Source organism: Trematomus bernacchii, unplaced genomic scaffold (assembly GCF_902827165.1).
Source record: "Trematomus bernacchii unplaced genomic scaffold, fTreBer1.1, whole genome shotgun sequence".
In the NCBI taxonomy this organism is placed as follows: domain Eukaryota; kingdom Metazoa; phylum Chordata; class Actinopteri; order Perciformes; family Nototheniidae; genus Trematomus; species Trematomus bernacchii.
This window is the reverse complement of record NW_022987564.1, coordinates 21,934,138-21,959,581: the sequence shown is the minus strand read 5'-3', so window position 1 is coordinate 21,959,581 and position 25,444 is coordinate 21,934,138. Positions and strand designations below refer to the sequence as shown.

Here is a 25,444-nt window from a genome sequence, read left to right as displayed (position 1 = left end):
CCTGGAACACCGGGGACACATATTCATGTATAAAAGACGTACAAAAGTGCATTTTGCATGATCCCCTTTAAATAACCCCTTATTTTCTAGTGAGATGTATTTGTATGTTCATATAATAGTGATTTCAATGCCACCCCAAAATGATCACTGGTTCCATCCTGGCCACCCCACTGAAAATGTCCTGGCTCCGCCACTGGTCAAGCCGACTCCGAGCTGTCCGACTTCAGGCGAGCTCTCTCGCTTTTTGAGACCTCCCCCGGCTGCAATCGGCTACTCTCGTCTACTTTCGAGGCGAGCCGCAGCTCATCTCAAACAAGCTTTAAGGGTTTGCCCAGCGCGCATGTCAATTCAACCCGGACCCGCAATTCCTGCACGTCTATTGGTCGATTTTTCCTGTCTATCAAAATGTACTGTTTCGATTCGGCCAAATCACCTTTAAACCCCTCTCTCTCTGCATCGCCCTCAACAATAGGCTGGCTGGCGTCCCAATTGAAGTCTTTGAATCACCTCATTGGTTGTTTGCCTAGTCAATCAGACCATTCTTGGCCGTGATTGGCTGCTCTGTCAAAAGTAGGTGGTAGGTTTCCGGAAAATGCATTTCCTTGTCTGTCATATGCGAAGCTAAGGGAAGAAGAACCGATTTATCCTCTGGATAAATAAATATACCACTTTTCTAACGGAAGAAACACGCCAGGCATTTGAATTATACATGATATACAGCCTCAATTTGACCCAGGTAGCTTAATGCTAAATTTAGCCGCCGTTTCGTATCAGTGTTTGTTAAGCTAGCTGTTATCACGTCGCTATCTGACTGCAGCCCCCTGCTCTCCAAACACACCGCCTTTGTGGCTATGAGTACGGATTTACTTTCTGATTTGGACAGTCGTTTCTTCGCTGATAACCTCCTGACAAGCGAAGACTGGGGTGAGTTAACGTTTAATGCATTTATAATGTAAATACACGTGTGTTCAAACGATACAAAGACGGGTGTGATAACGGGCGTGTGTGGATGCCCCACAGTAGTGCTCCGTAGCCGGGGAGTATAAACTGCGAACCCCCCTCCCCCATGGAAAATCTCCATTGTGAAAAATAAGGGTGTTATTTAATAAATAATGTGTGAAACTATGCCCAAGATGCCCGTAGCACGCGGTTGCAGTGTGTATGTGTGCTTCCTCCGTCAGCAGACCCGGATATGCCTGTTTGTCTCTAACACGGTGTGTGGAAACGAGATCACACATTTATAGAAGCACTTGTTCCTTCGGGTCTGTTCTCTTCCTTTAACTCTGCAAGAACCACCGTTTCTCGTCTTGTGTTGCTTGGTTAAACTCAGTCATTACACAAGCATGGGAATATGGCTTCTAAGTGGTTCGTTTGAGAAGCATGCTAAAATAAATCCGCCAAACTGAATGTACTTAAAAGATTACACCAAGCTGAATGAGGTTTTAGCAGGTTATTACCTGTTTAAACATGAACAACAGGGTATGGACCTGACACTGTATGTCCATCATGTTAACATATTAGATTAGATTCAACTTTATTATCATTGCACAGTACAAACGCACTGAGACAACCACTGGTGGAAGAAGTACTCAGATGTTTTACTAAAGTAATACTAATAACGTACTTAAATAACAGTACAAACGTATTGGCATTAAAACATACTTAAAGTACCAAAAGTAAAAGTACTTATTAGCCGCGTTCACACCAAGTACTTTCCTGTACTTAGTTCCGGCACTAAGAGCCCTGGCGCTTTTAACCCCAGGGTACTTAGTACAGATCGCGTTCACACCGGAGTACTTTTCCCTGAGGGAAGATTACAAGTACAGTAGGTGGCGGTAAGCACCTTAAAGTTGTTTGCAACCCGCTACAAAACAAGAGAAGAAGAAAAACTGATACAGGATCTGTTTAATCGCCATGTCGGTTTTCTTTATTGCACTCTCAAGACATAACATTAAATAGAAATATTTTAAATGTAACTAAAGTGTCAGTTGTACATGTCAGTAAACATTGTCAATATAAAATAAAGTGTCAGTTGTACTATATAATAACAATATAAAATAAACTCCCAGCTGTAGGGAGTCTCAGCAGCAAACCCACCTTTATTATATATCTTCCTGAGACCCACTGCATCCGTCTGCCATAAACACTATGCAAACATACATGTTAGTTTTGGCCCATAGTGCACTCCATGTTGTGTTGTGTGAAATGGGGGGAATTAAAAGTTTAGGTCAAATAATATTTAAAATTATATAAATTGTCATATTTGTGTATGTGCCCCTGCCATTCCCCCACAAGGTTGCAACATTGATGATAAATAAATGACAAATAAAGCTTTGCCAGTTTATAACCGATGAAACATGATGGTATCAGAATAATCACTTACATGTGATGTATAGGATGCTACACAGGTCACAAAAGATAAAGTGTCAGGAGAAATAAGCTTAATCGCCATGTCGGTTTTCTTTATTGCACTCTCAAGACATAACATTAAATAGAACAATTTTAAATGTAAATAAAGTGTCAGTTGTACATGTCAGTAAACATTATATATAAAATAAAGTCATAACAGTAATAACAATATAAAATAAACTGTCCCAGGTGTAGGGATATTCCCAGCAGCATGCACACCTTAGTGCAACGTTGTGTGTCGTGTGTCAGTATTTACAAAAACTATACCAAATAAACTGTTATTAAATGCAGTTTGTCGCTCATCCTGCCGCTGCGCCGACGCTTCCTCATGGCGCAGCGCCCACACTTCATCCTGGTGCTGCTGGCGCTCCATCTGCTGCCTGGCGCTCCATCGAGGTGAGCATCTTGTCCTCCGTTTCCTGGGCCTTGGTGAACAGCACCATCTGATCTCCACGCAGCGACTCATTCACCACGGCACGCCGGTCCTCCAACGCCTGGGCGGTGTCAAAGAAATTCGCATCCCGTGTCCGCTTTCCTAAGAGGGGAAAATAAGCAATATACAATATACAAGTTTAGTCGCCATGTAGTTTTACAACATACTAGGAATGTGTTTTTTGTATTTTCACAAATAGAATTAAGGTTTCACAAATCTGAAACTGTGTTATAAAGAATCTTTTGACTCTCTGGGATAATCCAGTCCAGATTTGATGAGTCTAGGTATAGTGGTTTTAGATCAGGACCTGGTCTAATGTGGTCTACATGTAAAAAAAGCACTGAAATCTCCCTTTTTTTTATTTTATGAGGCAAGTTAAACATAAAATATGATGAATATTATGAAATAAACATGATTGTGAACATCAGTTCGATGCGTAACGTTCTTTCAAGACAAAGTTACAGTGTGTGTACCTTTGCGTTTGGTTGCTGGTAAGGAGGACGACAAAGCGCTGTGATCTAGAATGCAAAGCTCACTTGTTTCCAATCCCGAGAGTTGTCCATCCTCGCCTGAAACAGACGATTAGTGCCATGAGTTAGTGAAGCAAATTACAGAAACACTGCACAGTTATTCACAAGTCAAAACGTTTTCATACAGCGGAGAATATCTAGCTAGCTAGATGTAGCTAGCCGGGGCCGGTGTTAGCCTATTATGGCTAGCATGGCTAGCTTGATCTACTGAGCAAATAAAAGTACATCTGAGACCATTATTGTGCAGATTAAAACCCCAGTGCATGTAGTTGATTTTACCTTCATCGTGGTAGTCATCGTTGGCCACTGAATCCGCTGTTTGTAGTCCTGAGTTTCTTTATATTTAGCCGGCTGTGCACAATTCCCAGGTCGAGTGAAAGCTACTGAACTGGCTTCAGTGCATTCCCTGGGTCGCCTCCTCGGCGTAGATCTCCAGAAGCGCCGACACCTCCTCATCATTTCTTGATGCTTGCCATAACTGCTTTCAAAAACAAACACAACGCACGGAGCGTTGTGTTTTTGTAGCGAGGAAAAAGCGTCTCCACACAACATTTTCAGAGTTGTACGGGCGTGGTTTGCAATTCGCCCAGCCAATCAGCACTGGGGAACTTTTGGAGCACTTTTCACCCACAGAAAAGTACGCTCTCTGAGCTGGCTCTAAAAATGGGGGTAAAAGTACCCGAGATTAAGTACGATTTTTGGTGTGAACGCGACATAAGGGGTACTCACGGAACTAAAACGCGAAAAGTACGGTGAAAGTACTCCGGTGTGAACGCGGCTATTATGCTTAAGTGCCCATTTCAGAATCATATTACATTACTTGATTATGGTGTGTTAGTGTGTTTATCACAGATGGCACATAGATCTCATTTGAAGGAATGTATATACTGCTGCTGGATATCATAACCTATAGTTATATTTCAATGATTATTTAATATTGTATTAATATGTGGTATTAGCTAATGATCTACATTAAAAAAAAAAAACTAGCAACTAAAATGTGTTAAATAATTCTAGCGGAGTAAAAAGTATAATATTGGCTTCCAAAATGTAGAGTAAAGGATAAAGGAGCATACAGTGAAGACACTCAGGTAAAGTACCTCAACATTGTATGCAGTTCAGCATCTAGTCAGGAGTGCAACAAACTATGAAGTGCAGAGCAAGAGTAAGAAATATATTCAAAATAAAATGTAGGATCAAAATAAGGATAGTAATACACAACACAATGTGTGAGCAATATTAACAGTGTGTATGGATTCAAAGTATGCACATAGTGCAGTGCAAGTAGGAACGAGCAATATGGAGAAAAAACATTATGTTTGACCAAATACCTGAATAACATTGTTATTTTAAGGTTGACAAATTTCGCTTTCACAAAATATTTACACGATAATTTAAAAAAAAGGTAATGTGGATTTACAGTGGGTCAAGGAAAATAATGCAAAGGCCTGTTGAATTCAGGAAATTACATAACATTTCTGTAATGTGGAAGCTTTTTGAACAGCAACATCTTTATCTTTAAACTCTAAGACAAGATTTAGTCTCATATCATAATATTTATAATACTGATATATTACCGAACCTTAAATGCAGGAAACTGTATAAAAGTAATGCTCATACGTTGACAGTATGGAGGCATGATGTGAAAACTGTGTATAATCATTAGTGGTATATAGTTTAGTATATAGTATGGACAGTAAAGCAAGTGTGGTAAGGTGAGAGTGTGTATTAAACATAGTAGTAAATGGCTTTTGGTGTAGTCGGAGTACATAAAAGAAGATACATGATAATGCCGACTTATTTGCATATACGTTACTCAGGCTGTGTTAAGAGTGACTTCCTGGGAGCCCTATAGTATCCATCTTTCCACATATCTATATATCTCTCGAATACAATGTAATTGTTGTTTTGTGCAAACCAATCAGAGACACGCAGCAGGGAAAAATAACCACCAGCTGCTGTAACATTTTGTTACTAAATTTGGCCGGCAAACATTAAGATTGACCAGGTCTTCTGTCTGTTTAACTCTTCTGTTGTTCTTAGAGGAGATTAGATGAAACTTGAATGATTCCCGTGAGAGAAGTGGGTCAATGCAGCTGCAATAGAGATGGTACAGATGGAGGCTAAAACACAATGGATATTGACGGCAAAAAAAATCACTGAGGGTATTTGGGAGAAAGAAGAAAGCATTAAACAGGTTGCACTTCTTTTCAAATGGGTCCTTAAAAGAAAAAGGCTGTATCATTTCATTAATTATCAACAGATGTTATGACCTGACAAATTGATGGACAGATTTATTACCTTTTTAGAAGACTCTGCTAGCATCTGTTTTATTTCATTACATGATGGCCAAATACAGAATAATATCTGAGATAATTTGATTATAAATATTGAATGGTGCAGTTGGTTAAGGTGGAGCTAATTTTATTTACTTTACTTTACTGCTGGAACGCTTGCATATGATTATATTTTGTTTGTGTAATATCAATCTTAATATGCAAAAATGTTGTTAAATAAATGTAGTTTAGTACAATATTACCCTCTGAGATCAAGTATCTTACAAATTGGAAATACTCAAGTGAAGTACACATAAAATGACTTCACTACTAACTCCTTTTTTGAAAAGAATAGGTACATGTTGTTGTTTTGATGTTGAAGAAACCAAACATGAATAACATTCCAAAGTGTGGCAGTACATTAGTTGCTGCAGTGTTATGACATTTGAATATGTGATATCTGGAGTACAGAGCAAATATTTGCTGCTACACCAGCGATTCACACCTGCTCTCTTGGACAGGATGTGGTTCAATAAGGGCCTCCCTGTTTGTTTCAGTGTCAAAGTCCACACACGTTTTTTATTCTCTGCATCATCAAATAAGGCAAAGCAGGACTAGAGTCAGACAGGGTCATAGTGAAATCCTCTTTACCATATGCTGCTTAGAAATACCAACATTTTTTTATCTGTAATTTTTATGCCATATAATACGTTAACAAATTAACCAGGCAATTCACCCTTGTGGAACTTTTTCCTCTCGGTTTGTGGGTTTATTCTGGTTGTAGGCAAACTGGTTATATCTTACACAGGCTCCGTCCTCTACTGGACTTTATGGGTACTACCCCTTGACCTTACTATACGAGCGTTCACCTACTGAGATATCTTTAAACGTAGCCAGCCCCTCGGGGCGGACCTACCTGAGTGCGTGCGCAAGCCCACCGTATATAAGGCGACCTCGCCTCCTGACTGTCACTGTGTTTTATGAATACTCACACACTTCCTCAAGGATCCAAACAACATTGTCATCCTGTAACACAGGCTTGCTCAATGGAATGCAGTTGTAGCTTAGTAGTCCATCAGGCTGCACATTAAAAAAATATCGCGAAAAAAAGAACAGTAAAAAAGCAGAACTGGTGCATTCTTGATGAGAAAAACAAAACAAACAAAATCAATGATGAATTCGTCTTGGCAGAGACTATGGCAGGCATCTTAAACATTACAACATTTCAGATCAGGAGAACATTGTCCCTCAACATGACCCCTACACCGTTCGCATAGAGGGTCCACCACATTAAGGGCTGTTCCAATCCAACAAGTGTGGAGTGGGAGTGGGTTATCAAGAGAGTCTGCATCACCTGACTTCACCTGCTGCTCTACCTGACCGACTCAACGCTGTGTGTGACCGTCATGAAACACACTGTGTACAAATAGTTCCGTGCAAACAATCACTGATAAACTGCACAACAAGATAGATATTTAATATTCTCATACCGATGTTAACAACTTCATGGTTACTTTTTATGTTATTACTTAGGATCATATACCCGTGTCTAGGAAACGGTAACGTGTGCATTTGATTGTAAAGCTTTATATATTTACAGGGACTGGTGCATAAACCAAGCACCTCATAAACATACGTTTTTAGAACTAAAACCTTTTTTTACTAAAAAGAAAGGCCATTAAAAAAAATGTGAGTTATCTTTTGTCCAAGAGATGCTGATTTGAAAGTTGAGGCGTTTCCTGGAGAGAGGAGAGTTTGTCCCAAAGCTTTCTGCTGTATTAACACCCCCCACCTGCAAGAAGGGAGCCTCCTTCAGCTGTGGTTTGGAACTGGGCCTTAATCACTAATCTTCTTTGGTCCGCCCAATCACCATGCTTCCTTCTCCGATGTTATCTGATGATAGGTCTATCTGTGTCGTATGCCATACGTGCTTCACTGAAAAGAAGTTGCACAATTCAAAGGTGCTACCGGCCACTGCTTCCATCATCATCATTGCCATAGCGACCGGCCCTCTCTGTTTGGTGGTGTTTGACGTTAAAGATGTGTTGTGTGGAAAGTGAACGAAGAAAGAAATTACAACTAAGACTAATGAACTCTCTGGGACACATTCTACATTAGATATCATTTAAAATGTTAGCTGGCTTTTTATTATTGCATAGTAAAATATTGAATAATAATAACTTTGTATTTTCTTTCTGTGTTTCCCTCTTCAGATGCCTGTCTGTACCAGTGTGAGAGCATGGAGGAGGGCGAGGACGCTGACTTCAGCAGAGGGGTGAAACACGAGCCGGCGGTACGTACGGAGACAAAAAGAAAGTGATACTGTTGAGAGCTCTGGTTTCTGCCCCGGACTGAGAGAGAAACCGATGCTCGGCCTCCTGTACAAAAACTCCAGTCATTCAGTGGCACAAATGAAACATTTCAACGTTGCTTTTGGAAAGTTGAAACTATTTTTTCTCGGGTTCAGCATTATTTGATAGTGTATGGGCCCCTCTTTTGTAAATGAGATTATGTTGAAGCCCTTCCAACTGCATGCAGCCACATAAAGAAACACTCGTATACACTACCTTTGCTTGCATACTCCTACAGTATATAAGTTCTTTGAAACATCTTCTCAAATGTAAGCCTAAGTGAAACTTTTTTTTTTACGTAAAACCAAAGGAACAACTTGCTTTAAAAGTGTCACTGCAGCATGCATCCTTAACATCTTTACTGTAACAGCAGTCATTGCTTGGCAATAAATCAAAGCTTGATCCTTTCTGCAACAATTGGCCTACACTTCTAGTCACATCTCAGTATTTTATATTTTTTACTTAATTAGTAGTTTACTAAATTACATTTGAGTAACAGCAACTTGTAGCTATTCAAAATGATGTAGGGAAAAAAGGAATTACAAGAGATGTCCCACCCTTAGCATGTACAATGTGATTGAGCTTTAGCCAATAGAAGCTCCAGCTGGAGGGAGCTTTGATATCTGCAGACCAATTGAAGACCATTTCCATGCACAAAAACCTATATAAAACGCCAGGAAAGGAACAAAAACAAAAGGCATAATGGGGCCTCTATGAACAATTAATTTATGAAATGTAAGCATTGAGTATCAAAGCAGCATGAATATTCCATATCTTTATTGTGTAACAGCAGTTATTGCCTTATACTATATTAGTAGTATACTACATCAGGTGATATACGTTTTTATATTAAAGCAACTCCTAACTAGTCCATAAATGTAGTGACTTAAGAATCACAATATTAGCCTCTGAAATCTAGTGTATTAGAAGTATAAAGTATCGTGAAATTGAAATACTTAAGTAGAGACGTGAATTATTTCTTTAACTCTGTAATTTGGAATATTGGCGTCTCTCATTTACATTTTGTTGGCAGCAGCATAAACGCTGCAGTTAAACCCCCCAGTTAGTTCAGATGACGGGTCAAAGGATAATCAGGCTAACTGTGTCACACACACACACACACACACACACACACACACACACACACACACACACACACACACACACACACACACACACAGAGAGCCAGCGGTTGTTTTGCAAAATCGTCCACCTGACTCCCTCCTTCCTCTCCCTCTCACAGTTTGACAATAACCTTGTGTTCACCCTCGATCCTGACAACCCCACGTCGCCATGGCAACACCTTGACGAAAACCTTCTCACAGGTAACAGACCGCCCTATCACAGGCCTTCAGTGGAAACATGAAACCAGCTGCGTCAGTGTTTTGCTTTCAAGTCCATTAAACAGGAGCTGCTTCATCCTCACTGCTGACGCGGCGGTGAAGGTGGAAAAACATTTAATAAGATTAAAAGCAACAGCAGTTCTGTAATAATACCGTTTTTATATATAAACTATCTTTGTACCTGGATATATCAGGATTAAATAAGGAAACAGAGGATTATGCTGCGCTATTCTGTATTTTTCTTGACATCAAATCCTGTGAAAAGACCAAAACCAACACTGTGGGTCCATTTCTCAATGCTGTATTACTTCCTGTCTTTGTCAATCCGTTCCAAGCCAATTGGTTTCTACTTAAGACATTCTTTAAAAATCACCTCAGGATATAATATATAATATTTTGTTTTTATTTAAGCTACCTTCACTCAAACAAAGAGGCTCAATCGGCTTTTGTTCAGGACTTTGTTCAGCAGCGATGATCTATTGTGTATAGAGTGGTACAGGCATGAGTATAACCGGAAAATGTAAGACTTTTGGTTTCCACAAATGTTTTTTTGGTTAGTTGCCTGAAATAAGGTCTGTGGTTAATATGCAAGCTTAAGAGATGTCATGCTTTCTTTTAGGATGTCAGTAATTGCTCCACTGAATGTAGCTTCTGTGTGTCATAAAAACAGCGGTTGCCAACATATGACTAAATAAGACTATTATGCATCATCACACTCAACATTAGCGTCCTTTAGCTTAGCTGTGGTGATGCGTAGTTTAGGTCGAAACATAGGTTTCGTTGACTATATGAATAACTAACTATAACATGTTGAATACCATCGCAAGACTCATCTTTTAAAAAGGAAAAAAAACATCCTTTAAAAGACATTAATGCCTCATTTCCACCACACGGTCGGCCTCGGCCTCGCTCGGTACTGCTAGGCCGCGTTGGGCCTTGTTAGGGCCGGCTCACTTCATGCTGCGCTTCCATTACCGTTTAGGAACTGGGGTAGTTACTATAGTAACGCAGTGTAGGCGGAGCCGTGACGTCATCTTCAATGAGAACCCCAGAAAAACAAAACAGCTGTTAGCACTTAGAGCTCACAGCTCCTTATATATGTTCAGAAACTAGACAAAAGTTAAACAAGTACAAACCACAGACTGCCTGTGTCATGGTGAATACAGTCGCTGCTTTATTTATGTCTGTATAGGCCGTTGTTGTGAGTGTGGACGGTCGGAGCATATACTGCGTTAGCTTAGCCAATCTCCATTTAGAAAACACGCATTTTAAAAGGTTTTTCGCCTGCCGTCTGTCTGCAGACTTGACAAAGCATTAATTCATGGTTTTTACTAACCGGTATCAGTATGTTGTTACTTCGGCATCATTTTGAAACGTGTATTACAATTAAATCACGGTCAAATATGTTCATCTTGTTGTAGTTGTAGCCCCCTTGCCAGCAATTCTCTCTCTAGTTTAGCATACTCAGCCCTGTTTGTTGGCCCCGATAGAACCACGATTTTGTCGGGCCAGAAAAGAGGTGAAAAAGTACCCCCGGGCCGGAACTAGGCCTAGTGGAAGCGCAACCAAAAACGGGCCCGGCACGACACGGCACGCTTAAACCGCGCTCCGCGCCATGGTGGAAATGCCCCATAAGTTGCTTCTTCTTTCCGTTTTTAATCGGTGACTCGTAAAGCTTGTCATAAACTCTCATTATTCTTTGTGTAAATATAATCATTCAGTTATGTTTCAACTGAAAGAACAGCACAATGATAACCAACTCTTATATCTCTGTAAGCTTTTTTCCAAGCATATCATAGCCATAAATAATGTTGTATTATATGTATTGTTTTTTCCCCATCAGAAAGGGATACAGCTGAAAGTCAGACTGTTGCTGTCATCAACTCTTTGTTAGATGAGGAACTTATTTTATATTTTTGCAGTACCACAGATTTTGGTGGGACATTTTTGGTGGAATTGTTTCCCTGAACAAAAGGTCCCATTCCTTACAAACACTCCAACTTAAACATTCATCTTTATCATCTATATTTTATTGTAGACTGCTTCTCCTACTGTTATGTCTTTTGAATCAGTTTGCAGATGTATTATTATTATTTTAAGTAAGCCTTACAAGCTCACATTTGAGCCTTGGTTTGGCAGTTTGAAATCCTCTCTCTTTGTCTTAACATACTCGTGTCATTCTTCTCTGAAGGGGAGGCTCCTGTGATAAAAAGTGAAATGACCATCACTAAGCCGTTACCTGTGGAAATGTGTAAGTTTTCTGAGTTCTGATCAATTTAACAAAAACAGATTTGCTCAAATTGTCAGTATTTCATTAGTTAATGTGTTTGGTTGTGTCCAGTGTTCCAGGTGAAGGCAGAGCCTCCCTCTCCTGCATCCTCATTCAGTTCTGAATGCTCTGTAGCGTCCCCAGACCCTCAGGTGTGTGTTAAGTAATTACTTTTGATGAGTTGTATAAGCATTTGTCTCGTTTATCATCATAAACATTGATTAGTGAATGTGTTTTGCTCTCTCTAAAACATGGAAAAGGAAAAAACGACTCAAAGTGACAAATCACAGAAGAGCTACAACTGTGATTAAATCAACCCAGTATGTTCTCCTCTGTTGCTCTCTTGATGGATATTAAGCTACCATAAAAACAAAAAACATGTCTTTTCACATTAAAAGTCTTCCTATAATTGGAAAGCTTTAAGACTAAAAGTCTTAAAGGTAGGGTAGGTAAGTTTGAGAAACCGGCTCGAGATCGCTAGAATTTGAAAATACACAACCGGAGAAAATCTGCCACTTCCTTATAGAGCCCCTCCTCCAACACACACGAACGCGCACATGACCAATGAGGGCACGAGATAAGTTTGTGCCCCGATGGAAGGCTGACAGGCAGGTAGGCCATCCAGTTATTTTAGCCGGGCCGGCTAAAATGATTGGTCGTGCTTTTTACAGTACTACAGCTTCCACAGATGACATTTTTTGTCAAAGCACTTAAGATATTCATTGCTATCGGGATGTTAAGAGCATTCCATGGAATATAACAAAAAGTGTATCTCGAGCCGGTTTCTCAAACTTACCTACCCCACCTTTAAAGCTTTCCAAATGTGAAAAAGCTGGAGAAAGAAAACATTTTAAAAGGAAGTTAACATGCTGAAATGTTCAAGCTTGCATTAACTGAGGACATTTGGAAATATATATGAAAATATAAATAGATGAATATGGACATATAAATAATGTCTCTAATACAAGGGTCTGAAAAAAAACCCTGCTACAATACCAACATTTAGAAATGTTCTTTATGTAATATAATTAAACATAAGACATTATGTTTGCAGCAGCATAAATCAGGTGTCGTAGTACAGATTATTATAAGTCATTTTACATGTATACATATCTGACTGCGTCTTCTCTTCCAGATCACAGTTAAAGGGGAAAACCCCCCCACTCCTCCCTACATGTACGGAGACGTGTTGTCCCCTCCGCTGGGGTCCTTGGAGGTCACCGTGGCAACTTCAGCTAAACCAAAGGCCCAGCTACAGGCACAGCTACAGGCGCCGTTAGCAGCACAGATCCCAGCAGTCCTCTGTGGGATTCAGACGCAGGCCTCAGGTAGCGCCACACACCAACATGTGTTTGTTTTTCTCTGGGAGTTGTAGTTCAGAGGCCTGAGGTCATATTACAGGATAAAGGAAATACAGAAAAACTGCCGTTGCAGGAAAGACGGCCGGCAAAAATCAACTGACTGTGTGAACGTGAAAATTAGTAGAATATCACCTCCCATCTTCACAGCAATCTGACTATTATAACATTAGCGTTAAGAAAGCTTACTTAAATATCTGCCACAACTGTACGTACAGTCCACGGCACTGTGAGTGCAGACGTCGATGTGTGTCCCATTATCATTCATATCATATTACATCATGTATCATATATTTCCTTATCTGAGTCAGCTTCTCGAGCCGTATCTGTCCGTGCAACACTTACAGTGTCACATACTGTATGCAGAAGTATTATTTTAAGCAACACATTAAAGGACACCTATCATGCTATATTTAAATGATATATTGTAGGGCCATACCTATATAAGGTATATTTATACGTTTCTGTTTTCAAAATACCAAACAGATCATGCATTTTAGCCATGCCTCATTTCGCTCTATTTGCTGTTCTCCAGCACTGTTTTTGAACGGGGCTGATTCTGTGAGCTGCAGCTGACCACGCCCCCCTGCAGGAGAGGGGAGCTGCTCTGATCAAGTCAAGAGGGGGAGAAAAATAGATCTCCGTCCTCCGTGTTTTATTATATTATTATAGGCCTATAGAGTCGTTATTCATTTGTTTTAAAGCTCAATAAATAACAAAGAAGACCGTTGGCCGGCACTTTTCTAATTTTGTCCGGAAGATTTAAACTTTAACGGACATCTTGACCGGCGAAAGAAACTGAAACTGAAACTCTGCCGCACGGTCCCCTCGTTCCTTGGAAGAGGCGGAGAGGTGGGTGTTTGTCATCTGCTGGTGGACTAACCGGAGAGAATTACAGTGCTTGCCTCGACGGGGAGGGATTGCATTGAATTAAAGCAGCGGGAGCAAACGCTTGCCTCGGGGAGGGAGAAAAAAAGCCACAGCGGAGAATAAACAGAAGGGGAACCATGGTAACCATGCGCGGGAAGTCTTCTTCGCTGCTTTTGTGGCAGACTACAGCGCAACTTACAGGCCTGGCATATGTACTACAGCGTCTCCAGCGCTTTCGAGCGGCAATGGCCGGCCGTGGCCCAACCCCACATTCCCCTGATAGGTGGAGAGTTGGCCCAATAGCCGTAGCGCCACTTTACTGACGTCAGGACAGTGTTCAAATCTGGATCAGTTTTTATCAGATCCGTTGCAGCCCCTTTTTTAGAGATTTGGGTATGGAGGAAAATAGAGAGGGTTGTGTTTTCTGACACTTGGTGAGTTCCCTGGAACACCGGGGACACATGTTCATGTATAAAAGACGTACAAAAGTGCATTTTGCATGATAGGTCCCCTTTAAGTTGACGAAACACTCAAGTCAAATGTAATTAAAGTCAGATCCACTCGTGTCTTAGACGGGGCAGTGATATCATAAAACTGTTAATGTACGCATTCAAACGCTTTTTCTTTTACCAGCTGTATTCACCTTGCAGGTGCAACTATGTGGCTTTGATCCTGGATAAAGTGTTTAAGTCATGGATATTTAAAGTTTAACTTCTTCATATTTGTCTAATATTATAGTTTACTTTTCATTCAGGAAGTATGACGCTGCGCTGTCAGTACGCTTGTCCATGTTTGTGATTGGTCAAATGTTGCTAACCCCGCCCCTTTCATGTGAACGTGCACTCAGCCGGACAGAGAAACCCTGGCTTGAGTTACCGAGTTTATAACCAGCGTCGTAGGACCGCTTAGCGAGATCGCGTTTGTTTTAAGGGGTATTTTTTTCTGTCTCCTCAAGTTCTGCCGGGTCCAGCCACGTTAAAGGCCAGCTCCATCCTGAGCACCAAACCTCTCATCCAGCCCAGACCGGTGTGTGTTTCCAGCCTCCCCGTCACCCAGACCCCCGCAGCCCCCAAGGCCCTCATCCTGCACGGCCTCCCCTCCATGGACCAGAACAGACCTGGTAACGGTCTTTGTGTTTTATTCAAATTCATTTGAAAGCAAGTAATGAAGATGAAGTAAACTATATACATGTCAGAAAAATAAATACATTAAGCTAAATGATGCAGAATGTTTTGGAAAGTGACCAAGTAAATGCAGGAGTCTATATACATGTAAATAGAATAAGATACACAAGAACAGAATGTCAAATGAAATATTATACAATAAAATGAAATTCTGTTTATTGTATTGATAACTAGTGCAGACAGATGAATGCTTTGCGTTATGGAGGCACGTAGCAGAGCTTGGGTTTTACTGAGCAACACTGAATAACTTCCCTTCAAACAAATCTCAGATGCTCAAATCCCCCCCCCCCCTCTTCCCTCCTCCAGTCGTCTTGTCTCAGTCTGTCTGCCTCGGTTCCACCCCGGCCATCGTCAAAATGGAGCCTTTGTCCCCCGGCATCCCGCAGCACTGCCCCAGCCCCACAGCCCTGCCCTGCAGCAAACCCATCGTTCCGGCAACGACAACGTTACCTGGCAACAACTGCATGGATATCGATGTGAGTTGTCTGGATATTTCATTGAATCTCAACAAGAAACCTGCCTGTAGTCAAGTGAGCTTATTTTTTTTATTATTATTATTCCAAAATGTGTGAACCATATTTGTACACACACACACACACACACACACACACACACACACACACACACACACACACACATATGTTGCGTGTTCACATTTGAAATGAAAGTATACATAAGCAGTAGCATTTTAATTGAGAGAATTTGAAGATTGCTCCATTGAGTGACATTGTAAAACATATTTTAGAAAGCATACAATTTACAAGTAAAGTTTGATTATCCTGAAAGAGCTGAACGGTTTCTAAGTTCAATGGTTTGGGTAGCTAGAGGTATGCAGATTGCCTAGTTGAGCTAGAAAATGCAGAAAACGCACTGGAATGTTGAAAACAAAATACAAATTGCAAAGCATAGCTTAAAATGAGTTGACCTGGTTTCTCAAGACACACCTTTTGGTTTTCTTTGAATATTAACCTCATTTCCTGAAACGAAAGGCGCCTTAAATAAAATGTATTATAATTATTATTCTATCTTACCTGCTTTCCCTGAGGAGTGAGCTAAAGCAACATGTAAGAGATGGGATCTTTTTTGTGTGTGTCAGGTATGAGATTTAAAGAGAACACAGTGGTATGTACAGTGTAGAACGTTTAGTAACATCCCACTGAAGCCCTGAGGGTTTCACCTGACACCTCTCACATTAACTGTGATATATGTTGACTTAGTGACCTCAGGGTGTTAAACCTTTCCTCTATTTGTGTTCCTCTCGTTCCTTTTTCCCTCCTTTTTGTCCTTCTGCCCTTTTCTTCCTCTATTTCAACATCCCTCCTCCTTTCTTTCACTTCCTCCTCCTTATCCCTTCTTCCTCCCTCCTCCTCCTTTTCTTAAAACCTTTCCCTCCTCTGAGCTATTTCCGTTCCTTCCTCCTTTTTCTTATTTATATTTTTCCTTCTCCCCCTGTTTGCCCATGTCTTCCTAATCCGCCTCCTCCGCCTCCTCCTCCTCCTCCTCCTCCTGCTGCAGATGAAGGTGCTGAAGCGGCAGCAGAGGATGATAAAGAACCGGGAGTCTGCGTGCCAGTCGAGGAAGAAGAAGAAGGAGTATCTGCAGACCCTGGAGGCTCAGCTGAGGGAGGCCCAGCAGGAGAACGAGCGTCTGCGCAGAGAGAACCAGGCGCTGAGGGAGAGGCTGGCCGGGAAGGAGGTGAGGGAGAAGAGGGAGAATAACCGCGGCAAAACTCAATTACAGCGCCATGTCATTTCCACACTCTAGGTGAAAGTAGTTATTGTAGGTTAGTAGTAGTAGTCATGACAAAGGCTACAGTTCAGAAGAAATATTTGTATGTGGAAATGAAGGTGTTTACAGGCCTTTACGTTCATATCTTGTTTACATCCACAAACCTTAACAGGCTGATACCAAAAGGAAAGAGAACAGCAGAAGTAAAGATTCTCTAAGGTTTCTGGTGAGAGTGTAAACCAAGCAGTCACTCAGACCACCTACAAGAGCCTGAGAGAAGCCACATCATGACATCACTGTTTATGACAACAACAACAACAACAACTATGGCAGACTATTCAGATCCACTCGTGTCTTAGACACATGTTGCTCTTCTGTTACGAAGCCAGATTGAGATTGCAAACACAATTTAGCCAAATGTATATTCTTTTCCAGGTTGGTGTGGCTATTAGAATGCTACTTGGCTGCTTTTTGATCTCGGCACTTATAATTCTTCAACAACTTTCTTCTTGAGCTGTTGTTGTTCATGATAATCCCCCCCCAGCCTCCAGAAAATGTGGTTCTCTGTTTTCGGTGCTCTAGTGTAACCAGAGTTTGAGCCGAGGGCCGGCCTGGCTGCAGTGGAAACATGAAAAACTGGTTTCAAATTGGGGACCCGATCCACCTTTGTGGAAAAGGGTTAAAAAAACAGGGCTGAAATGATGGCCTTCTGTTCCCTTTTTAAATTGAAATTCCAGTATTGTCTTCACATTATCAAAGGACAGTATAATGTTAAAAAACATTTATCAGGTTTAACCTCACCATCCTCTAACCTATCTCACTGCTTATACCACATTTCCCACAAGAAATGGGTGATTATATTTTTTAAATAAAAAATAACTATGTGAATATTCAGTAGTTGTTTACATGCAACATGTGTTTTTCAGGGCAGTGACTCAGCGAGCAACAAGCGAGCCGTGTGTGTGATGGCCGTCCTGCTCTTCATGACCTTCAGCTTCGGACCCGTCAGGTATCCTGCACACTTTATCTAGCATCTTACACCTTACTGCTTTTTCAGGCCTTCTAAAGAGTTACTTTAGTAGTCAAAGAAGTGACTGACTGAAAACGTGCCAGAAGCATCTTCATTTTGAAAGAATGTTAACTGATTCATGTAAAATACTCTCGCGCCAATTGTGGCTAAGTTAACAAAAACTATACAATGCTAGAATAGAATAGAATAGAATCGTTTAATGTCATTATACATGTACAATGAGATAAATAAATGATTTGAAATACAATCGTCCTCTCATGAAATCTTCAAATTCGAAGAGTAATTTGAGCTCTCCGACTTCTTCTCTCCGCAGCATCACAGACAGGAAGCTAACAGGTCTACAGGACGGGGTGGTGCCGTATACGGGACGGAGACTGCTGGAGTTTGAACAACAACAACAACAGAAACAACAACAAAAAGCCCATCAGCAGCAGGCGGCCCCCCCTCCGAGCAGAGTGGAGGACGGGACGGAGCTGGAGGAGGAGGCAGGAGACGAGGCTCCAGAGTCATATCAGTTCAGGTCAACATCTGATTAACAGAAGACTTTATTTGTTTTGTGAGAGTTGCTCCATTTAAGGATTAATACAACACATATTAATTAAATTAAAATATGTTGATGAACAATAGAAGTTAAAGTAAGTGTGCAATAAAAAGATAAAATAAAGATATTTATATAAACCTGTCCAATAATAGATCAAATAGAATAAATATATTTTATAAAGTAAAGGGGGGGTTTAACTTACAGTATATTATCTTTAGTGAATGAGAAACTGTTATGTGCAATACATTGAAAGAGACAAAAGTAGAAATGTCCAAACAAGATCAACCTGATCAAAGTGCTTCCATATTAAATATCCGTAGACGGAGAGTCCGATACAATACCTTTATTTAGTCTAAATGACACTGAAAATAAAATAAGATAGAACTTAATTCATACAGATATCATTAAAAAATATCTAACATTTTAGCTGTTATTTAATCTGAACATTCTACTTTCATGAGTCCTAAAGGGAAAGGATCCTTTAGAGAGAAGATGTCTCACTCTGTTGGTATTTTTGGTACTGCAAAAACTGTTGCTGCTTTTTTGCATATAAGGTTTTCCTCGCTGTTGTAGAAAAACTGGTTTTCAAACATATTTTACTGCACTGAGGAGTGAAAGCAGAAAGACAGAAAAACATTGACCTCGCAGTTAAGAGATAACCATCTGTTTTTCAACCATGAGAAAGAAATGCAGACAAACATGTTTGTAGTGTCTATCAAGACAGGTTCCCCAACATCTTTCACATGTAAACACATTGTTTTTCTGCTGGATTGAAAGTATTATTTTCCTTCAAAAGTGTGTGTGTGTGTGTGTGTGTGTGTGTGTGTGTGTGTGTGTGTGTGTGTGTGTGTGTGTGTGTGTGTGTGTGTGTGTGTGTGTGTGTGTGTGTGTGTGTGTGTGTGTGTGTGTGTGTGTGTGTGTGTGTGTGTGTGTGTGTGTGTGTGTGTGTGTGTGTGTGTGTTGTGTGTGGTGTGTTGTGTGTGTGTGTAGTGTGTGTGTGTGTGTGTGTGTGTGTGTGTGTGTTGTGTGTGTGTGTGTGTGTGTGTGTGTGATGTGTGTGTGTGTGTGTGTGTGTGTGTGTGTGTGTGTGTGTGTGCTGTGTGTGTGTGTGTGCTGTGGTGTGTGTGTGTGTGTGTGTGTGTGTGTGTGTGTGTGTGTGTGTGTGTCGTGTGTGTGTGTGTGTGTGTGTGTGTGTGTGTGTGCTGTGGTGTGTGTGTGTGTGTGTGTTGTGTGTGTGTGTGTGTGCTGTGTGTGTTGTGTGTGTGTGTGTCCTGTGTGTGTTGTGTGTGTGTGTGTGTGTGTGTGTGTGTGTGTGTGTGTGTGTGTGTGTGTCCCATAATGGGTCCAAATGGCCAAGCCTATTTTTCCCACTATTGTCTGCATATGCTAATTAACACAACTTTGTGTGTATAGGAACCTGAGTGATGTGTTCAGTGACATGAAGGACCTGGTGCTGCAGGACATCGATCGGTACTTCAGCTCGTCAGACTGCAGACAGTTCAACCGCTCCGAATCGCTCAGGTCAGAACAACTCTGCTGTCAGCCTGTCCTTTCTCACTTTTCCTTCCTTCCTTCTTTCAATTGTTCCTTTATTAATTATGTTTCTTGCTCTCTCCATACGTTTCTACAGGCTGGCAGATGAGCTGAGAGGCTGGGTCCAACGGCACCAGATCGACAGGAAGAAGTCCGGAGGGAAACCCAAAATAGCCAAGAAGGCCAAGATCGCCCAGGTCCGTCTCCTTCCTGTTAATGCAATTTGTATCACTTTCTATAGCACAGAGTTCTTCCTTTCTGCTCTTTTTGAATGATTGACATCTGTATTTTACCGGTTCATAGTCATATTCATCATGTTATCTGTCTTTGCTGTTGCAGAAAGCTCAGCTGAGGAAGACAAACTTCTCCAGATATCTGCCCATCCAGGCTCACCGCTCCATAGAAAGGTACGCTATACAAATGTACACGTTTATATTGGAAGAACGCTGACTTTATCAGTGAAAAAGTAGCTAAACGTGCTGTATAACTGAAAATGACCTCGTTGTTCCTTAAAAAGTGAAAGCATACCTACAGCTGATCATTAAATAAGATCTCCCTGAGGTTTTTAAGATGTAGTGAAATGTTTTTTGATTACATATTTAAAGGATTGACTTCACTAAATGAAATTGTAAATATTGATTTGAGTGTTATCTGCTCTTCAGCCAGCTGCAGGTGCTTCCTGGTCCGGAGGTCACCTACAGCGACTTCCTGGACGCCATCGACCGGAGAGAGGACACTTTCTACGTCGTGTCCTTCAGACGGGTATGACACCAAACACCACACATGAAACTTTACTGAATATGTTTATGGAAAGTTTTTTGACTATTTGTGATTTGAATGAATTACAAATATGGAATTGGGCATAAGGAATCACAGTTGATGGTCTGTGTTAAAATGACTGTACCACGATAACGTTTAAATTGAATGTAAAAGGAGGTAAAGGTAATATATGAATATGATTTATTAAACCAGACTGTGTTTCTGTACAGGATCACCTGCTGTTACCGGCCATCAGCCACAATAAGACCAGCAGACCCAAGATGTCTCTGGTGATGCCCGCCATGTCTGTCAACGGTGAGTGAGATTTTAAACTGTTCTGTAATGTAGAATTATGGATTCTAAGATAGCAAACTAGAGGCTATATCCAGGGGGATGCATTATGCAGAGCTGCCATTGGTTGAGATAAGTCCAGCCGTGCGTCACAACTCTTTTAAACATCACTGTTGCCGGAAATACATCCCTGGAGGATCCAGCAGTGTATCCTCGGTTATAGCTCCTCCAGAGAGCCTTCTCTCTCCTCTATCCTCTCTCCTCTCTCCTCTATCCTCTCTCCTCTATCCTCTCTCCTCTCTCCTCTCCTCTCTCCTCTCTCCCTCTCTCCTCTCTCCTCTCTCCCCTCTCTCCTCTCTCCTCTCCCCTCTCTCCTCTATCCTCTACCCTCTCTCCTCTATCCTCTCTCCTCTCTCCTCTCTCCTCTATCCTCTCTCCTCTACATTAGTGTATCCTGGGTTATAGCTCCTCCAGAGAGCCTTCTCTCTCCTCTATCCTCTCTCCTCTATCCTCTCTCCTCTCTCCTCTCTCCTCTCTCCTCTATCCTCTCTCCTCTATCCTCTCTCCTCTACATTAGTGTATCCTGGGTTATAGCTCCTCCAGAGAGCCTCCTCTCTCCTCTCTCCTCTCTCCTCTATCCTCTCTCCTCTCTCCTCTCTCCTCCCTCCTCTCTCCTCTACCCTCTATCCTCTATCCTCTCTCCTCTATCCTCTCTCCTCTACATTAGTGTATCCTGGGTTATAGCTCCTCCAGAGAGCCTCCTCGATGCTCGATCCTCGGCCCTCGATGTGCATTTAGAGAAATTAGATGTCCTTCAACATGGCGCGCTGAAATCTATTTCCGGGTCACTACCGGAGGACCAAGGAGTCGAGGAGGTGGAAATTTGACAATTGAAAAAGGGCTTAGGTTCCTTTTAGTGTTTACTTCCTGTCTGTCTTCTTCTGCGGTTCCCGTTAGTGATTACTTCCTGTCTGTCTTCTTCTGTGGATTTCTCTGTCCTCGAGCTCTCTGTCTTTTTACCTGTTTCCTTCTCTTGCACTTTTTTCTTTTCTTTACTGGGAACAGTTTAGCCATCATGAATCCAAAGTATCGTGCTCACAAATATTAACAGCAATATTCAAAAAGTATTCCATGATGTTGCTGACATTAGCCCACTTTAAATTGACCAGATTCTACAGTTAGTGCCCCGGCACTTATTACCCCAGGGCACTAATGGCGCATTTCCACTACAGGGCCTCGCTCGGTATGGCTAGGCCTCGTTAGGCCTTGTTAGGACTGGCTCACTTTATGGCGCATTTCCATTACAGTTTTAGGAACTGGGGTAGTATCTATAGTAACGCAGTGTAGGCGGAGCCGTGACGTCATCTTCATTGAGATCCCCACAAAAACAACACAGCCGTTAGCTGTTAGCACTCAGAGCTCACAGCTCCTCATATCTGTTCAGAAACTAGACAAAAGTTAAACAAGTACAAACCACAGACTGCCTGTGTCATGGTGAATACAGTCGCTGGTTTATTTATGTCTGTATAGGCCGTTGTTGTGAGTGTGGATGGTCGGAGCATATACTGCGTTAGCTTAGCCAATCTCCATTTAGAAAACAAGCATTTTAAAAGGTTTTTCGCCTGCCGTCTGTCTGCAGACTTTTCAAAGCATTAATTCATGGTTTTTACTAACCAGTATCAGTATGTTGTTACTTCGGCATCATTTTGAAACGTGTATTACAATTAAATCATGGTCAAATATGTCCATCTTGTTGTAGTTGTAGCCCCCTTGCCAGCAATTCTCTCTCTAGTTTAGCATACTCAGCCCGACTCAGCCTGGTTGTTCCTGACCTTAGAACCACGATTTTATGGGGCCAGAAAAACTGTGAATTAGGACCCGCTAGCCGGTACTAGGCCAAGTGGAAACGCAACCAAAAAACGTGCCGCTGTCATCACAGCCCTCTTAAACGGGGCTCCGCGCTGCAGTGGAAATGCGCCATAAGTACCAATCGCGTTCACACCGGAGTACTTTTCCCTGAGGGAAGATTACGCAAATGAGCCGCTGACGTCACTTCGTCTTCTTCTGCTTTGGGTTTACTGGCAGGCCGCAAACAACTTCACGGCGTATACTGCCACCCGAAGTCCCAGGAGTTGGGGACTGGCTTCAGTAGAAGCTGCTGTTTCCATGTTTTCTTTTGTGTTGCCATAAGTTACTCTCTCTGCGTTTCTGCGCTGGGCTAATGCTAATAATGCTAATGCGAGGATAATAAAATGGCGGCTTCACAAAACCTTTTTGGAGTTTTACGGGGCGTGGTTTTGCAATTCGCCCAGCCAATAGAAATTGGTACTTTTTTGGTACCACCTCTCTAGCAGGCACTGAAAATGGGGGTAAAAGTACTCTTTTTGGTGTGAACGCGACATCAGGGGTACTAACGGAACTAAACGGGAAAAGTACGGGGTAAAAGTACTCCGGTGTGAACGCGCCTATAGGCTCTGGATCAGAGGATCCATTGCATTGGTTTGCTACTGAGAAAGTGCAGACCACTGCATGTCCAAATCAACCAATCAGATTTGAGAATCTATCTCAGGCATGCAATAATACTGTATACTGCTTGAAATAAAGTATAATGATTTAAGTTTAATTCTGTTATCCTTTCTTCCTTCATCATTCCCCCCTCACTCCTCCCGCTCCTCCCTTCTTCTCCCCCCTGTTTCCAATTCCCCCCCCCCCCCACCCCCCCCCCCCCCCCCCCCCCCCCCCCCCCCAGAGAGTCTGTATAACTCCTCTCAGGGCTATGAGATGATGATGCAGGTGGACTGTGAGGTCATGGACACCCGCATCGTCCCCATCAAGTCCTCGGCCGTCCCGCGGTCTCTCCGCGACCCGCCTCCGCCCCCCCCCCTCCGCCTCTCACAACCACCATCACCACGGCAACCACACCTCACTCAGAGGGCGCCACCATCATCCTTCTTCTTCTTCTTCAGCACCGTCTCCCAGGCAACCTTTACCCCCCCGCAGGCGGACGGACGAATATTTAATCAGCCAATCAGAAGGGGTCTGATGAGACTGACAGATGAGAAGAATTTAATTGAAGATGAAAGAAATATTCAAGCCTTGAGACGGACATCTTTTAAAAAAATAACTTCATCATCCCTCTGACAGGTAACTAACAGAATTATTTTCTTCCTGGAGAAGCTTTATACAGTTTTCTGGAGAAAAAAAACATCTAATAAATGATTTTATTCAAGCTGTTGATGTATAAAAACCATTAACAGAGTCGTTAATGTCACTAAACTAAAGATAGCATTCAGATTTTTGGGTTAACTACTTAAATAAAAGCCTCTATAAAAGAGCATCTCCTAATATATATATATATATATATATATATATATATATATATATATATATATATATATACTATAATATATATATAAATATATATATATATAATATATATATAATATATATATATATATATATATATATATATACAAATATATTTGTAAAAGTTAGACGCAAACCCGGCAGCACACCGCACTTAAAAACAATCCTGCGTTTAAATAATGAATTGTGAAACTGTACAGTTTGTATGAAGTGGGGGGGGTCTGTGTATGTGTGGTGGTGTAAGTCAGTTTCTGTTTTAGCTCAGAAACAACCTGTCATTGGCTGACAGGGGGCGGTGCACAGTTAGTTATTGAACATGTATTTAATATTTTTCAACAAATTTCATTGAGAGAGAAATACAACAGTGAACTAACAAAGCAGTGACTGTGCAGTTAGATTTTATGAGGAGTTTGCGTATACAAAATGTATATTTGTGTTGTGACCATGAGTGGTATACCACTTCATGTAGAACAGGAAACACCCTGACAGCTGCGGCAGGAAGCTGGGTCTTAATGACGGCTGGAGAAGACACAGCTTCTGAGTCTGGAGGACAAGAGCAATATGATACAGTTAAACAAATATACATAATCAGGGCTGCTTGAATTTGAAAAATGAATTGCAGTTATGTAGATGATAATGCAAATGCGATATGATTCACAATATTAGAGGGCTTGATAGTTCTTCAATCATCATTTTCATTATGATTTCAAAAGATCATGACAAAATAATTTTCCACCAATATCGTTTTTGTTATTAAGCAGTGAGCTTGATATCTGACAAAGTGTAAGGGTTTCTTCATAAAATATATCTTTAACATTTCCCCGTTAATCATTGACCAACAGTCGGTCAAAGGTTCTGTGAATATATCTGTAACCCACTTTAAAATAAACAATATTTAGTTTTCTATAGCTTTAACACCAGCCAAAGTAGTAGTAGTAGTAGGAGTTGGTTCATTTGTTAATTAGTTGGAAATGCAGTAAAACATTATTTGGGGAAGATATCAGGCTGTAAGTCTTCAGTCCTAAAAAAGGTGTGTTCAGGAACAGCACACTGATGTTAATCTGCTAAAACATGTTATATGACGATGATAACTTTATCATAGGAAAAAGTTCTGAATTCATTAACTTAACTATTTTTTAGATTTAGATCATTCTAATTCTATCATTACATCCA

The 25,444-nt window shown here is 41.3% G+C and overlaps 1 protein-coding gene across 1 annotated transcript; it reads left to right on the top strand.

Moving 5' to 3' along the window:
• The first annotated feature begins 596 nt into the window (after positions 1 to 596).
• Positions 597 to 24,134, top strand: atf6b (activating transcription factor 6 beta). The gene is given in 18 exon segments (XM_034125310.1): positions 597 to 924; positions 7,862 to 7,941; positions 9,243 to 9,324; positions 11,534 to 11,593; positions 11,684 to 11,763; positions 12,747 to 12,939; positions 14,795 to 14,959; positions 15,330 to 15,499; positions 16,539 to 16,718; positions 17,678 to 17,760; positions 18,095 to 18,301; positions 19,736 to 19,843; positions 19,953 to 20,052; positions 20,195 to 20,262; positions 20,518 to 20,617; positions 20,845 to 20,929; positions 23,655 to 23,781; positions 23,783 to 24,134. Coding segments are annotated over 18 exon segments (2,127 nt in total). The 5' UTR covers positions 597 to 851; the 3' UTR covers positions 23,949 to 24,134.
• Positions 24,135 to 25,444: the final 1,310 nt, after the last annotated feature.